The sequence below is a fragment of the Nicotiana sylvestris genome, chromosome 2 (assembly GCF_000393655.2).
Source record: "Nicotiana sylvestris chromosome 2, ASM39365v2, whole genome shotgun sequence".
In the NCBI taxonomy this organism is placed as follows: Eukaryota; Viridiplantae; Streptophyta; class Magnoliopsida; order Solanales; family Solanaceae; genus Nicotiana; species Nicotiana sylvestris.
In genome coordinates, this window is record NC_091058.1 from 198,863,521 (window position 1) to 198,878,539 (window position 15,019).

Consider the following 15,019-nt stretch of genomic DNA (forward strand, 5'->3'; position numbering starts at 1 on the left):
GAAATTATGGGCACATTCTTCTGATATATTTGCAAAATTATTTTCTTCCAGATTTAGTCTTTCTAATCCCACTTCATTTATTAGATCGTCTTCTTCTGATGCTGAGGTGTCAATCGGGATTTTTTTCTTCTATTTCTACACTTACTATTGAGTATATGCTTTCATTATCTGACATATATTCATCTACATTTATTAAAGTTTCTTGAAAATCTTATATTAACTGTGAATTCTTTGTTTTATTATTAATTCTCTTTGGGCATGTATTTGCCAGATGTTCGACACTACCACAAGTAAAGCATTCTAATTTATTTTTATAATTTCTATCTGTTCTATATTTCCTAACATGTCTATCTTTGTCTAAATATGGCTTTCTAGCTGATGATTTTCTAAGGTAATAATTTTTTCTATTATATCCTTTATTATATTGCGGTTTATATTTTCTATATTTTTTCTTTTTATACCCATTTTTATCATAACTCTGCGTTGTGTATACAGTCGATCTACAAAAACTCATATTATTTTGTTTTAATTGCTTCTGTATTTGTAAATTAGTACATTTTTCTTGTAGTACTTCCATTATATGCTGTATTTTATGTCCTATAGACCATTTTGCATGAGGATTCTGTATTACTCCTTCTCTTTTATACCATCTTTCTTCTATTTCTCTTCCTAAAACTCCTGGTAATTTATTGAATAGTTTTTTACCTAAATTCTGATCGAAAGCATTCCCGCTTATAGTGCAATAGTAAAAATAATCATTTAAAAACTTTTTTATATGAAACCAACTACTTATACTTAATTGTTCTAGTTTTATTAAAGCATTTTTCTATAATACTACTAATCCACTATTTGGATCTTCTCCTGTTATTAAACTATGTATCTTATTTGTAAAATTATAAGGATTTGCTCCCATTGCTATTAACATTTGGAAATCTTGTGGGAATTCTGTTTTATAGGCTTCCCATAGGCCTTTAGTTGATTCTCCTAAGAAAGTTTCCATATATTTATAGATTGTTTCTGCATCTGTATCATTATAAGTTTTTATAAAGTCTGCTACTACTATTCCTTTCCATAGGTCTATTACTGAGTTCCACATTTGTGGATCATGAGCTGCTATATTTAATATTTTACCCTTACTTCCTCCTTCTTGTAGTCTTATAGGTTCTTCTATAGGCATTCTTTTTCCTGACGGTTTTACATTTTCTATTTCCGTCTCTTGTTCTATTCTGAAAACTCTTTGTCGAGGTACATTCCCTGTGCTAGTATCTACTGTGCTTTGATAGGTTGTTCTTTGGAAGGGGCTTGGGCTAGAACTAGTTGATTCCATCAATTCTTTTAGGCTTATTAAGGATTCTATTTCTGTTTCTTCATAACTATCTTGTATTTCATCAAAGAAATTATCTATTTTCTCTGATTTTTTCTGTAAAATCTCTTCTTTTCTATATCCCCAATTATCTGTTCTTAATTCACATTTTTTAAAGTGTTCTTCTACTTCGCTTAAGGTTAGCTTTCTAAGTTTACATCCTTTATACTGGAAAGTCTGAGTTTTATTTTTCTTAACTAGTTTCTTTGCTTTTTCTAGTGCTATATCTACTTCAAATTCATCTGGTATTACTTCTATGTTCATAAACTCAGTATCAGTATCTTCTATTGTGCTTTCCGTTGTATCGTCTATTTCTTTTTGGGTAGAATAATTATAATTAGTAAATCTAATTGAGGTTTCTCCTTTTGAGTTTGTGTACATTAAATGAGATTCTGGCTTAAATATTTTTGGTTTTGCAAAGTCTTCTAAATTCCATTCTAGTCCAGCATATTCTTCTGGATTTATTTTGATAGGTTTTATTAGTTTTATTCCTTTATTTCCCATTACCTCGACTACATCGTCTACTTTAATTTTAAATCTTGTATTACTACTTGTTGCCATTTTTCCGATGAAACCTACACATATTAATAAATTATTTCCATTATTCATTTCTTCATATCCTTTCGTCTGTATTCCTATTTTAATATTTTTTCCAAATTCTGCTACATTTATCATAAAATCTGGGCTGATATAAAATATTCCTCCATTGTTGTGTCATGTCTACCTCTGTTAAACCTAGTATGGATTTCTTTTGATCTGACCATCTGTCGTCATATACTACTACTAATACTTTAGTTCCTAAGTTTTTTCTAGTTAATCCTTTTAATCCGATTACTATTAATCCCATATGCATTAAATTCCTTTTATAGTTCTTTATTTGTTTTACTGAGTCTGGATTTATTAAATTTAATGTAGCTACTTTATTTCCTATAGCTGATAATTGTTCTTCTCTATAATGTCTATATAGTTGAGAATTATTTGAAAAATACCCTGTATTATATAATATTTTCGGATTTAGTAACCTTAGTTGATTCTGCTGAAAAATTTGTATGTCTTTGTCTATATCTATTACTTCATCTAGTTTCTGATTGTCATCTTGTCTTTTTCTAGTTAAGATTCTTGCTAACATATTATTGCCTATTCTATTATCTGAAAAACTTACTCTTGATCTTTCTTTGTTTCTCCCACCTGGAAGAAAGTCCATTTTTGTGATTTCTTATTTTAATTCTATCTTTTTGTGGTGTTATTTCAACTCTTTTTAATTGTTCTATTAGATCGTCAACCTTTGGGATTTCTGTTTTTATCTCTTTTTCTTTAATAATTTTATCTAGTTTTTTATTAATTTCTAGAAGTAATATTATTAAAGTATTATTTTATTTTATTATTGTTTGATCTGCCTTTCCTTGAGGGATATAACTAGTTAGTCCTTCTGGGTTGGGTTGAATTCTTTCTGTAAGTTTTAATGCTTCTTCATATGTTGGATCTAATTCTATATCATTCATGAAAGAGCTATTTCTTTTATTTTGTCTATTTCTTCTTTTAAAACACTTATTTCACTTTTTGGTACTTCTACTTGATCTGTTATTCTTTCTATTAGCCTGGTCGTTTGTATTTCTAATTCCCGAGGTTTTTCAGTAATAGTTTTAATTAATTTTTCTATTTCATTTTTCGTAGGTATTTTTTCTAGATTAAACTTATTATTTAGATATTGTATTTTTCTGTCTATTTCTAGTTCTTGTGTTTTTATGAAGTCTAAATTTTGTTCTAATTTCTCTAGAGTCTTTTTCTGTTTAATTTGTAACGCTTCTACTAGTTCTAGTGTTCTTATTAAATTTTTATTATTTTCTTGTGTTTTTTCTCCAAAATTTATTATTAAATCTACTATTGTATTATATTGTTTGTCTTCGCTATGTAATATATGTTCTCCACTGCTAAAATTATACTTAATTACCGTATTATCTTTTACTATTCTATACTTCTTTTCTGGGTATATTTTTAAATCTAAATATTCTAGGTTTCTTAAGGTAACTATATTGTCTATCCTAAGGGTATCAAAAATTTTCTTTTCTTAAAAAACTTTATTCTTTGATTTTGTAAATATATTTCTCCTTCTATACTTTGTATTTCCCACTCTAAAGCTGATATAGTTTCTAAACTAATACTTCTTTTAATTATATAACTTTGTTCTCTATTTATTTTGGAATCTGATTCTCCTATTTGTTTAGCTAGTTCTAGAGTTGATGATAGTAGTGTTTTAGTTTTTTTTAGTATTTTCTTTAGCTCTTCTCTTCTGATTATATCTCTTCTTAAAAGCCAATAGTTAAAAGCTATTTCTTTGGCTATAGGATGTTGTCTTAACATATGGTTTACCCTAGTGGAATATATTTTATCTTATTTCTAGTTGTTTGAATATAATTTTTCTCCTCTTGTATTTCAATACTTGTTCTTTCTATTTCATGAAAAAGGAAATTCTGAAAATCCTTAGTATTAAAATTATCTAATTCTAATTCTAATATTCTTATATATTTTTTATAGTTTCTAATTCTAATATTCTTGTAAAGACTTAAAAGAATCTAAAACCTTATTAGAAGAAGATGAAAATAGAGATATATTAGAAAAAGATTATACCTTAATAGACATAGAAACAGAACTATACAACTTTAAAACAGGACTACAAAAAATAGGAATAATAAAAAACGAAAAAGATTTAGATAATATAATAAAGATATTAGATGAAATAGAGATAATAGGAGAAAAACCTTTAAAACATTGGAAAAATAATAAAGTAATGTGTAAATTAGATATAATTAATCCAGAATATATAATAAAAATAGCATCAATAGAAGCTACAAACCAAGATTTAGAAGACTTTAAAATCCAGATTAAAGAACTTATGGATTTGGGAGTAATAAGAAGATCTACCTCTAAGCATAGGTCGACAGCTTTTATGGTCAGAAATCATAGCGAAATAATAAGAGGAAAAGCAAGAATGATAATAAATTATAAAAGACTTAATGATAACACTAGAACAGATGGATATAAGCTACCAGGTAAGACAGAATTAATAAATAGAATACAAGGAAAAAAGATATTTAGTAAATTTGACTATAAATCAGGATATTGGCAAGTAAAAATGCACAAAGAAAGCATTGAATGGACAACATTTACTTGTCCAGAAGGACATTTTGAATGGTTAGTAATGTCATTTGGATTAAAGACAGCTCCACCGATTTTCCAACGAAAAATGGATAATATATTTGGAGAATATAAGAGATTTGTCTTAGTATATGTAGATGATATATTAGTATTTAGTAAAGATATTAAAGAACATTTAGGACATCTACAAACTGTATTTAGATTATTTGTAGACAATGGAATAATAATTAGTAAAAAGAAAATGGAATTATGCAAAAACTACATAAACTTTCTAGGAGTAATTTTAGGAGATGGAAAAATAAAATTACAACCCCATATTGCTAAAAAGGCCCTAGAAATGCCAGATAAACTAGATAACACCAAAGAATTACAAAAATTCTTAGGTATAGTGAATTATGCGAGAAATTTTATAAAAGATTTAGGAAAAATAGCAGGGCCATTATACGCTAAGACAGGTTCTACAGGACAAAAACACTTTAACACAGAAGACATTAAACTAGTACAGAAAGTTAAAGAAAAGATAAAGAATATCCCCGACTTAAACATGCCATTAGAAATAGATTATTTAATTATAGAAACAGACGGTAGTTTTGAAGGATGGAGATCAGTTTTAAAAGCAAAACCAAATAAATATAGTGAAAAAAATACAGAAAAAATATGTGCTTATCAAAGTGGAAAATATAAAGAAAAGGGAAATATGAGTAGCATAGATGCAGAGATATTAGCAGTAATCTATGGATTGAATAGTTTTAAATTATACATATTAAACAAAAAGGAAGTAACAATTAGAACTGATTGTGAAGCAATAGTAAAGTTTCATCAAAAAATAAATACAAAAAATAGCAGTAGAAGAAGATGGTTAAATTTTATAGATACTATATCAATATATAACTTAGCTTTTGAACACATTAAAGGAAAAGATAATAATTTAGCAGATCAATTAAGTAGACTTAAAATTATGATCAATTAACAAAGCATATTTTGTATGTACAACATGAGACCAGCAGTTTCAAAGACTACAGACAAAGGGAAGGGCATTCAAGCCTCACCCTTAGACAAATATTTACAGACAGTTTTAGGTAATCTCCATTTTAAGCCACAGTCTCTCCTAGAACAGACAAATTTAGAAAGAATAAATTTTGGGAAACATAGTCTTATATTTTTTCCACCATCTAATATGTCTTTTAGAATTTTACCAGAATGTGTCATAGACAGACTCCAACGGTGCTTAATTGATAACTTATGGATATCATATAATAAAAAAGACAAAATATTTTATAGCAGCACTTAACGCTTTGGGTCAATATTTTACAGACAAAAATCAAGATAAAAGGTTTAAGTATTATGTAGTTATACATGGAAAAACGAAAGGTATTTTTCAGACATGGTTAGAAGTATTAGACTCTATTAAAGACATAGAAAAACCTCTTTTTAAGGGATTTAATGATTTTACTGAAGCATTAGATTATGCAAGAGGAGTATTAGGACCAAATTACTATATTACCCCAGCTCTAAGACAAAATCCAGAGAAAACCCCTCAATACAACATCCGCAAAGACGATGGTAAAATAATATTTTGCGATCACTGCTCGTCAATGACAGAAGCCTTCAAACGGTTAAACCAAAAGAATGACATCCTGACACAAGAAAAGACGAAGCTCATCGAGCAAGTAAAGGTATTAGAACACAGGATACAAGCATTGAGGTTCGAGTTAACACAATCACAGTCAACCTCTCAGACAACCTCGCAGACTCAAATTATACCACAACCGGATTCAGAAATGAACAGTCCAAAGAGTTCTCCATCTCAAACAAAAATGGATGAGATGGGTGTGCATTCCCCAATGAATGCAGTAAGATCCACTGTATCGGATAGTGATACAGCTAGTCCGGTCCAAACAGTAACCGTTAAAGACAAATCAAATCCGTTGATGGCTGTCACTTTGCTAAAAAGTGAAGATGAAGGGCCATCAAGAAGAAGATTACCAAAGACCTTAACGCAAGGAGAACTGCTAAAGAAAAAAGGAGTGATATCAAAAAAGAAAAAAAATGAGAACATAGAAAAAATAATTAAACAGACAATAGAGAATTTTTTCCAAGAAAAAGAATAACAAGACAAGCATATAGTTAAAAATCCAAGTCTCAGTCCAAGAAGTTCAAGTCCAAGTCCGAGATTAAATTCAAGAAGGGAGCAAAGTTCCGAAGAAACTAATGACTATTTAAATTATCAAGATGCCCAAGACCCGAATGATTATGATTCTAGTATGAGTTTCGACTCAGAAGCCATCCATAATCTAGATACATAAAACCATCAGAATAGGGCAAAGAAGAAGACCAACAATACAAAAGAAGACCAGACAAGACCAGACCAATAATGAAAAAAGTGGAAAGAAAGACCAGACGAAAAAAAGACTGGTACCAGAAAAGAAGACAGTTGTGCTAAAAGACGAAGATGATGTGACCAGACAATGACACTAAAAGACAAGCCAAAAAAGTTGAGTGGACTAAAAGGGCGATAAAAAAGGAATTTTCGACAAAGCAACGTGCAGATGGGGCCCAAAGTTGTACCCTGCGAAGCTTGATAGACGGATTCCTAACACATTTTGAAATCCAATTTTCAAGTCCGGCTCAAACTCTCTATCTATAAAAGGAGAAGAATGAAGAGAAAGGAGAGCATCGAGAAAAAAAGAACAACCAGTGAACCGTTCAAAAAACCCATCCTCTCAAACTATCCAAAAAACTCTCAACCATCTTTGTAAAATACCTCTATGTATAATATAGTAATTTTCCCTCCTCCTCTAAGTTTGTAAGAAAAATAAGTTCATCAGCTTGTACGAAGTAATTTTCAAAGTTTTCAGTAAGGTTTTCGGGTTTCCCGAAAGGGAAATCTCTCTCCTATAAGCATGTAAGTTATTCATCTTTATCTAAATTATGTTTCTGATAAACATTACCCCAGTTTGTATTTTACTAAATCTATGATTGTTAATTAGTTTGTATTTTACTGTTCTTATGATTATTAGTTAACACTATGTCTGTACATTAAATTATTATAGAACACTCTTAGTATATGGTTAGCTTCCCAATTTCTTAACAACTATGATGGATTAACCTGTAAATTCCTAGGAAAAAACTGGTTAAAAAACCCAATTAATGAAGAAAGGGTATAAGTGTTTAACCATTACCAGGGTGAGGTTAAAGAAATAGAAGTTAAGAAAAGGGTAAAATCTTTAAACGATTGGGAAGAAGAGATGAACAGAGTAAAAAAAAAAAAGAGTTACGGGGTAATATCAGTTCATAATTTAGCTAATATGTTAACTTTTCAAGTCTATAGAATAAGAGAGAGAGAGAGAGAGAGAGAGTACCGAGTAGGATTTTCACAAATATAAGATTTAACTGAAAAGAATTTTACTATTAATGTCCAATAACCGCAACAACTACACCCATCCAGAAAGTTTTGCTAGAAGCCTTACTCAAAATTTAGAAGAATTTATAATAGACATAGATAGTGGATTCTATTCTATAATAGATCTAGCAGTACATTTTATCTACCTAGAACAAAATAACAGCAGCTGTTTAGATAAATATAGAAAACAACTATACCTAATATCGGAAATATTCAGATATCATCAGTCAATCTACTCCCACTACCAGAGAAGAAGGTTTCAAAGGAGAAGAATATACTACTAGAAATTTTTTATAAATTTTATCGTCTTTTATTGTTTTTATATTTAACCCCCTTTTATATTGGTATATATATATATATATATGACAAACTATCTAGGATTCTAATGGAAGCCAAAACTTAGGCAAAAATGGCAACGAGCTCTAGCAAGATAGGCACTAATTTGTAGCCATAGGCGTGGAGCCGTAAATACTATCACACCACGAATCAGTATACAAATTTTGTGTAAGACTGATAATTAAAAAATAGTCAGCGTTTGTAATTATTGAAAAATAGTCACTATTTTGCTGAAACACGGAAAGTTCCAGCATAATATTCTGGATTATGAAATTTCTGTGTATAGACTTCAAGCATATTACGTGGGAGCTACAACATACAAAAAGTTCCAGCATAATATGCGGGATTATGGAGCTCCTGCATATAAACTTCCAGCATATTACGATGGAACTCCAGCACATTATAAAAGCTCATATAAAAAAAAATCGAAATCCAGCATATTATGCTGGAATATTTCTGAATTTTTAAGAGTATTTTTATTCAAATTTTATCTTTAAATAAAAAGTGGTTAAATTTCGATTACTTTTGAAACAGTAGCTACTTTCCAAATACCAGTTGTAAATATGGTTGTTTCTGTTTTTTATTCTTCCAGATTTTGTTGCTGGTCCCCCTATACATAACAAAACTTGATGGCCTACTATTCAAATTCACATGCTTCTTAGCCCTAACTGCCAATGAGGCAACTTGGGCTTTTACTCTGAAAGCAGTCTCTATTCCATGTTAGGTACAATTACCGTTCACATTATCCAATAGACAGTCCAGGCAAGTTGCAGAGGTTATAAACTTAATGCAACCATATGCAACAGAACAACATTTATTCCTGAATCATTCAACTAACTAACAAGTCATTCAATTAAAAGTTTCAGATGTTCAACTTCCCCTCAGTGCCCTCACAAACAATTATCGAGTAATTTTGTCAGCTAAGACAAAAAAATCACCTAGTGATGCCTTTAATGAGAAATGGGGAAAAGCGTTAAGTACCCAGACTTGCCTCAAATCTGCAGTTAAACACCTGTACTTCGTGGGAGTCTTATTATGGTGCGAAAAGAACACCTCTCTATTAAGTTCTGCAAAGTACTGTTGTGTAACTAGGAATCCCTAACAAGTGAGAGGTACTTATGCCTTTGCCCTTAATGAGTTATAGGTCTAAATTACTCTGCTCATTTAACTGTAAAAGTGTTTAGAACCAAGAAAAACACGTTAGAAGAAGAACTTGTAAGGCATTTTACTGACTCTTCATCAAATTTGTTACACGAAGAAGCTTTAACGCATTTTAATGATTCTTTATCAAATCTACTATGAAGTACCAGTAACTTACAAACAACTAATATCGCAAATAAGAAAATGAAACCGAATTTCAAAATCATTAGCAAAGCATTTATTAAATGGTCAATCAAAAATTAAAATTTTAATTTCTAATAGAATTACACCAACTAATAAATCCAGTGAGTAAAGAATCAAATCAAATAAATCTAATGATATTCTCATACAAAATATCAAAAGCAAACAAATCTAATCATGAAGATCTATCAATGCAGTAGATTTATATATATCAGTATAGTATGTTATATATATAAATTGATTGCATCTGAGAATTCAAAGAATTTCTCTCCTAGCGTCGTACCCGAACTGCGATCGTTGAATATTCTGCTGTCGTTTTTTGTAAACCAATGCACCGAGACCAACGAAACAAGCAGCGGCGATCACTCCGATTGCTATTCCGGCCTTCTTGCCGCCGTTCATTCCACCGCCTGACGATTCCTTCGAGTCCTCCGCACTCTCGTGGCTTATATCACTCGCAACTTCGGAATTCGGCGCCGGTGCCGGAGACTTTGAAGAAGTAGCGTGACCGGAATTCGCCGGTGACGGCGCCGGAGATGAATCCGGAGAGAGATCTGAAGGCGGTGGCGCCGGAGGAGAAGTCAGATTTGATGAAGGTGAAGGAGCCGGACTCTCCGGTGGAGAAGCCAAATCGGCACCGGATTGCGGTAGCGGACTTGGAGAATTTGCCGGCGGATCTGCAGAGATACATTGTTGTACGAACAGAACTGCAAAGAGAAGCATGAAGGAAAGCACTCGAATTGTCGCCATTGCTATCAAAACCTAACACACAACAGAAAACTCAGTTAAAGTAAATCAAAGCAATTTACAATGCAAAAAACAAATGCAGATCTGGAGATTTACAGAGAATTTGGTGGTGAAATCGAAGACTTACCGTTGAAGTAAAAGGAAATTCAAAATTCAAAAGTCTAGAAAGAGAAGGAGAGTACCTGTGGAAGTGTGGAGAGAGAGAGGCGATGAATGAGGGACTGCTAGTGCTAGATTAAGGGGAAAATGTTTGATTTGTTTTGGTGGCGTGAAGGAGAAAGAAACGGAATCGTCTCGGTTAAAAGAAAAGTTGCGTATTTTGGGTTAAATATTATGGCAGGTATCGAATCTGATGAGATATTATAGGTTCTATTTTTGTTCTAATTCTAATTTAAATATGTGATATTTTTTGTTTCTTAGTATATTGTAAACTTACAAAATAATTCATACATTATTTAGGGATAGTTTTATTGAGTTCTTTTTGTCATTTTTTTAGGATTCAAATTTAGATTTAACCGTTATACTTTGATTTAGTGATTTCTATCAAATTTATTTAGTAATCATTATTTTGTTAATTTTTTGCTCCTAATGGCATAAGTCGAATTTAAGATGTACTATGCTTCTCATCTAAAATAATCGTGAAACGTGATAATAATTTTTTAAATTGCAGATATACATTTATCAAATGGTGTACCATAATGGTTAATGAAGAAGAAATAAATTATCCAAGACAAGGGTTAAATTCTAGTGAAAAAAGTTATATAAGATACCTGTACCGGTGAAAAGTATGTCAACTGATTGAGATGAATAAAAAATAGTTACTCCTTCCGTTACTCATTTGATTTGACACGAAATTTAAAAAAAAAGGCTTTTTGTGATGTAAAATAAAATACATATATCTTGTATGGTTATAAATCTTTGTATAAAGGTAAATTATTTTTAAATAAAGAAATAGGCCTTTTTTTTAGCGAACTAAAAAAATAGGTTCACATAAATTAAAACCGTTTGAATATAATTTTTAAAAGACAAATAAGAGTTAGAAAGTTTTTTAAGCATTCTTGTGTCCTTTCTCCAAAAAACGAAAATTTCTTGAGTCATAAGCGATTTGGGTGAAAAAGTGACCTCTTTTGCTTCAATTAGAAATTCCAGATAGCAAGGACGATAGCGGACCTGAGTGGTTAAGATTGAAGGTGAAACTTCCTTATTGCCAATCAAAAGAATCACTATATAAACGGTTTTTAACCTATTGCTTGATTAAGATTTTAGACCAAAGATTTCAATTCATTTTTAAATTCAGATTACTTGCATTAGCAATATCGCACATAATACTTCTTCTCTTTTAATTTTTGTAAACTTATTTGACCGAGCATATAATTTAAAAAAGAAATGAATATTTTTTGAAATTTTTATAATTTTAAACATATTATAATATTTGGTGATTATAAAATTTTTCAAACTTGTAGTCTTAAACATTTCATAATATTTGTGTACCTACAAAACTATTTCATTAAAGCTAAAATGATAAGTTTTAATTATATTATTTTTATATTAGTGACTTGCACAAATAGAATCATTTATTGCTACCATTTAAATACCATGTTAAGAAAAATCTTGAAAAAATACCATCTAGTTAGAATTTTGGAAAGCAAGCTCCCGGTGATGGTGCGATCTTTTTTTTTTTTTAATATTGGGCAAGATTTTCCTTAACAACAAGATATGGTTATCGTCAAATTTTCTAGCCAAATCCTATGATCACCATACAAGTTGTGTATAAATGTGGTGATCACCAGAATCTTGCCAAAAATTCTGATGGATCGTCGTGATTTTTAAGCAGTTGTGGTTGAAAATCCTACAAAATGTAAAACACAATCTTCTCGAACACGTTGAGTTTGTTTTCTCTCTCTCTCTCCTTGACCTTAAATTGTCGACTGTTACTTCTGCCGGCGAACCCTCCGGCTCCGGTGACCAGGTAAGCAACCCCCTCCCCCTCTTGCTCTATTCTCTCTCTCCGCCCTTCTCTCTTCCCCTCCCTCACTTTCTCTTTTTCTCCTCCCTCTTAACCCTAGCAGCATCTATTTTTTTCGGCAACTTATCCTCGCGTCGGCGCTGTCTCTTCTTTCTTCTTCTTCTGTTTAGTCTGGTTGCAGCCCAACCCCCTCCCATGTGCTTCTTTTCTTCTCTTTTCTTCTTTTCTTCTTCTTTCTCTGCCCGATGTGTCTCTGCCCCGTCGCTGTTCTCCGGCGACATCACACCGGTCTTGTGACTTCAATTGGGCCTACACCAGATTCATGTTCACCAGTGGTGACGGTGGCAGCCCTGCATTCTTTTATTTTTCTTGGTCTCGTGGTGTATTTTGTGTGTTGCAAGTAGCATTTTTGTGGCCGTTTGGTGGCATGAGGGAAGCGCAAAAGCAGCAGAGCAGTCCGACTGGCAGGAACAAGGGCAATGCGTTGGGTTTCTCAGCATACGGAATACACCAAGTCGAAAGTCCAGGTTATATTCGCGGGACTTGGTACCTCCCGTCTACTGTTTCTCTTTCTCATGTCGTAGTTAATTCGTTGTCATTGTAGTTTGTAACTATTCTAGTCATTCTAGTAGTGGGCATGTAATTACTATTTCTTCCCTGTGAGTTTGGACCTTTGCTTGATCTGTGTTGGCATTCTTTCTTTCTAGACTTCCGTAGGTATAGTGGCTATTGTTTGTAATGACAGAGTAGGGTCATATCCTCGAGGATGGCGGGTAGTGGGGTGGGGGTAGGGCAAGGGGCAGGGGCGGGATGGGGCCCAAGGGGGGAAAGGGGAGCAAGCTTGCCTATAGGCTAAGAATTGGCTCGTGGAATATAGGGACATTGACGGGTAAGTCTATAGAGCTGACAAAGATTCTCCAGAAGAGGAAGGTCAACATAGCGTGTGTTTAGAAGACTAGGTGGGTAGGATCGAAGGCGAAAATGCGGACGGGTATAAGATGTGGTACTCCGAAGGTGTGAAAGGTAAGAAAGGAGAGAGTATTTTGGTGGATAGGGAGCTTATAGAGTTAGTGGTAGAGGTTAAACATGTAAATGATATAATGATGGCGATTAAGTTAGTAGTTAGAGGGAGCACTCTCAATGTCATTAGCGCTTACACGCCATAAGCGGATTTGGATAAGGAAGTTAAAAGTTCGCTTCTAGGAGGCGTTGGATGAGGTGGTGTGGGGTACTCCGCCTACAGAGAAGTTATTTATAGGAGGGGATTTCAATGGTCATATTGGGACGTCTGCTGGTGAGGTGCATGGTGGCTTCGGCTTTGGGGATAGGAACGGAAGAGGAACTTCACTGCTGGATTTCGCTAGAGCTTTTAAGTTGGTGATTGTGAACTCTATTTTGCCGAAGAGGGAGGAGCATTTGATTACTTTCCGGAGTATGGTGGCTAAGACTTAGATTAATTATCTTCTCCTCAGGAGGTGTGATAAGGGGTTGTGCGAGGATTGTAAGGTGATCCCGAGTGAGAACCTCGCAACACATATGCTTCTGGTGATGGACGCCGGTATCTGGATAAAGTGGAAGAAGAGGTCTGTAAGGGGTCAACCAAGGATCGGGTAGGGAATTTTGACTAAGGACAATGCGTAGGAGTTGGAGAGGCGGTTATTGGCTATGGGGGCCTGGAAGAGTGGTGAGGATGCTAGCGTTATGTGGATAACAACGACAAAATGTATAAAGGAGGCGACGAGGGAGGTGTTAGGGATCTCGAAGGGCTACTCTAGCGGGCACCGAGGAAACTGGTGGTGGAATGACGTGGTCCAGGGTAAAGTGGAAGCAAAGAAAGCGGCATACCTTAAGTTAGTGGAGAGCACCAACGACGAGCAGAGGAGACCGAACAGAGAAAAATCTAAGGAAGCTAGGAGAGAGGCAAAATTTGCGGTCACAGAGGCTAAGATTGCTGCATTTGGTCGGCTATATGAGTGTGAGCATGTGATTTTTGCCCTATACAAAATACTCCTATAAAATCCCAAGAAAATAGATTTTTTCTTAATTATTTGCCATTTTTAGGAATTTTTGTAGAATTCCATTAATTGTTTGCATTTATATGCACATATAATTTTATTAAAAAATTATGATAAAATGCCAAAAATACCATGCGTTGCATTTAGGTTTGTTTTTAGATTTTTAGGACTACTTAATTAATTATTCGCTTTATTAAAACTGAAAATCACAAAAAATGGCACATTTTTACATTTTTCCTTTTATTTTAGATTATTGATTTTTTCACTTTTAATTTAGGATTAAATTATTTTTATAATTTTTGTAATTAGGTAATTAGTTTAACTTCACATTTTTAGATTAATTTAGGTTTTTAATTTTAAGATTTTTAATTTAAAAAAAAAAGAAAAAAAAAAGAAAAGAAAAAAGAATAAAAAGAGGGGTCTTTCAATTGGGTTGATTTTATACCCAAACCAGCCCAAAAATCGCCCAAGACCCAAGCCCAAACAATAGTCCACCCAGTCCACCCCGTTTCAGACCAAACGACCCCGTATTCCCCTTTTTGATCCCACCCGTTGATAATCTTAGATCTAACGGCTGAGAACTGATCAGCCCATTAGTGTAATACTGTCTGAAACACCCCTAACCCCAAAAACCCCCCTCACTTCATCTCTCTCACTCTCTCTCTTACCCCTCGCCGGTTCCGCAATGGTTC

At 33.0% G+C, this 15,019-nt stretch overlaps 1 protein-coding gene and 2 long non-coding RNA genes across 3 annotated transcripts; 2 read left to right on the forward strand and 1 right to left on the reverse strand.

Annotated features, from left to right (window-relative positions):
• Positions 1-7,209: 7,209 nt before the first annotated feature.
• Positions 7,210-10,820, forward strand: LOC104245564 (uncharacterized). Its single transcript, XR_715767.2, has 2 exons — positions 7,210-7,424; positions 8,851-10,820. It is a non-coding gene; the product is annotated as an uncharacterized lncRNA (long non-coding RNA).
• On the reverse strand, positions 9,614-11,010 carry LOC104245565 (uncharacterized). The gene is made up of 2 exons (XR_011405571.1): positions 10,529-11,010; positions 9,614-10,361 (listed from the first exon to the last, which is right to left on the reverse strand). It is a non-coding gene; the product is annotated as an uncharacterized lncRNA (long non-coding RNA).
• Positions 11,011-13,310: 2,300 nt separating this feature from the next.
• Positions 13,311-13,764, forward strand: LOC138886139 (uncharacterized). The gene is made up of 2 exons (XM_070167174.1): positions 13,311-13,400; positions 13,516-13,764. Exons 1-2 carry the CDS (start codon positions 13,311-13,313, stop codon positions 13,762-13,764), a joined length of 339 nt encoding a protein of 112 aa, XP_070023275.1.
• The last annotated feature ends 1,255 nt before the right edge of the window (positions 13,765-15,019 follow it).

Coding starts and splice junctions, on each gene's coding strand:
- LOC138886139 (XM_070167174.1), top strand. CDS start 13,311: ATGTGGTACTCCGAAGGTGTGAAAGGTAAGAAAGGAGAGAGTATTTTG. Junction 13,401..13,515: donor TAGTGGTAGAGGTTAAACAT/GTAAATGATATA, acceptor GTTCGCTTCTAG/GAGGCGTTGGATGAGGTGGT.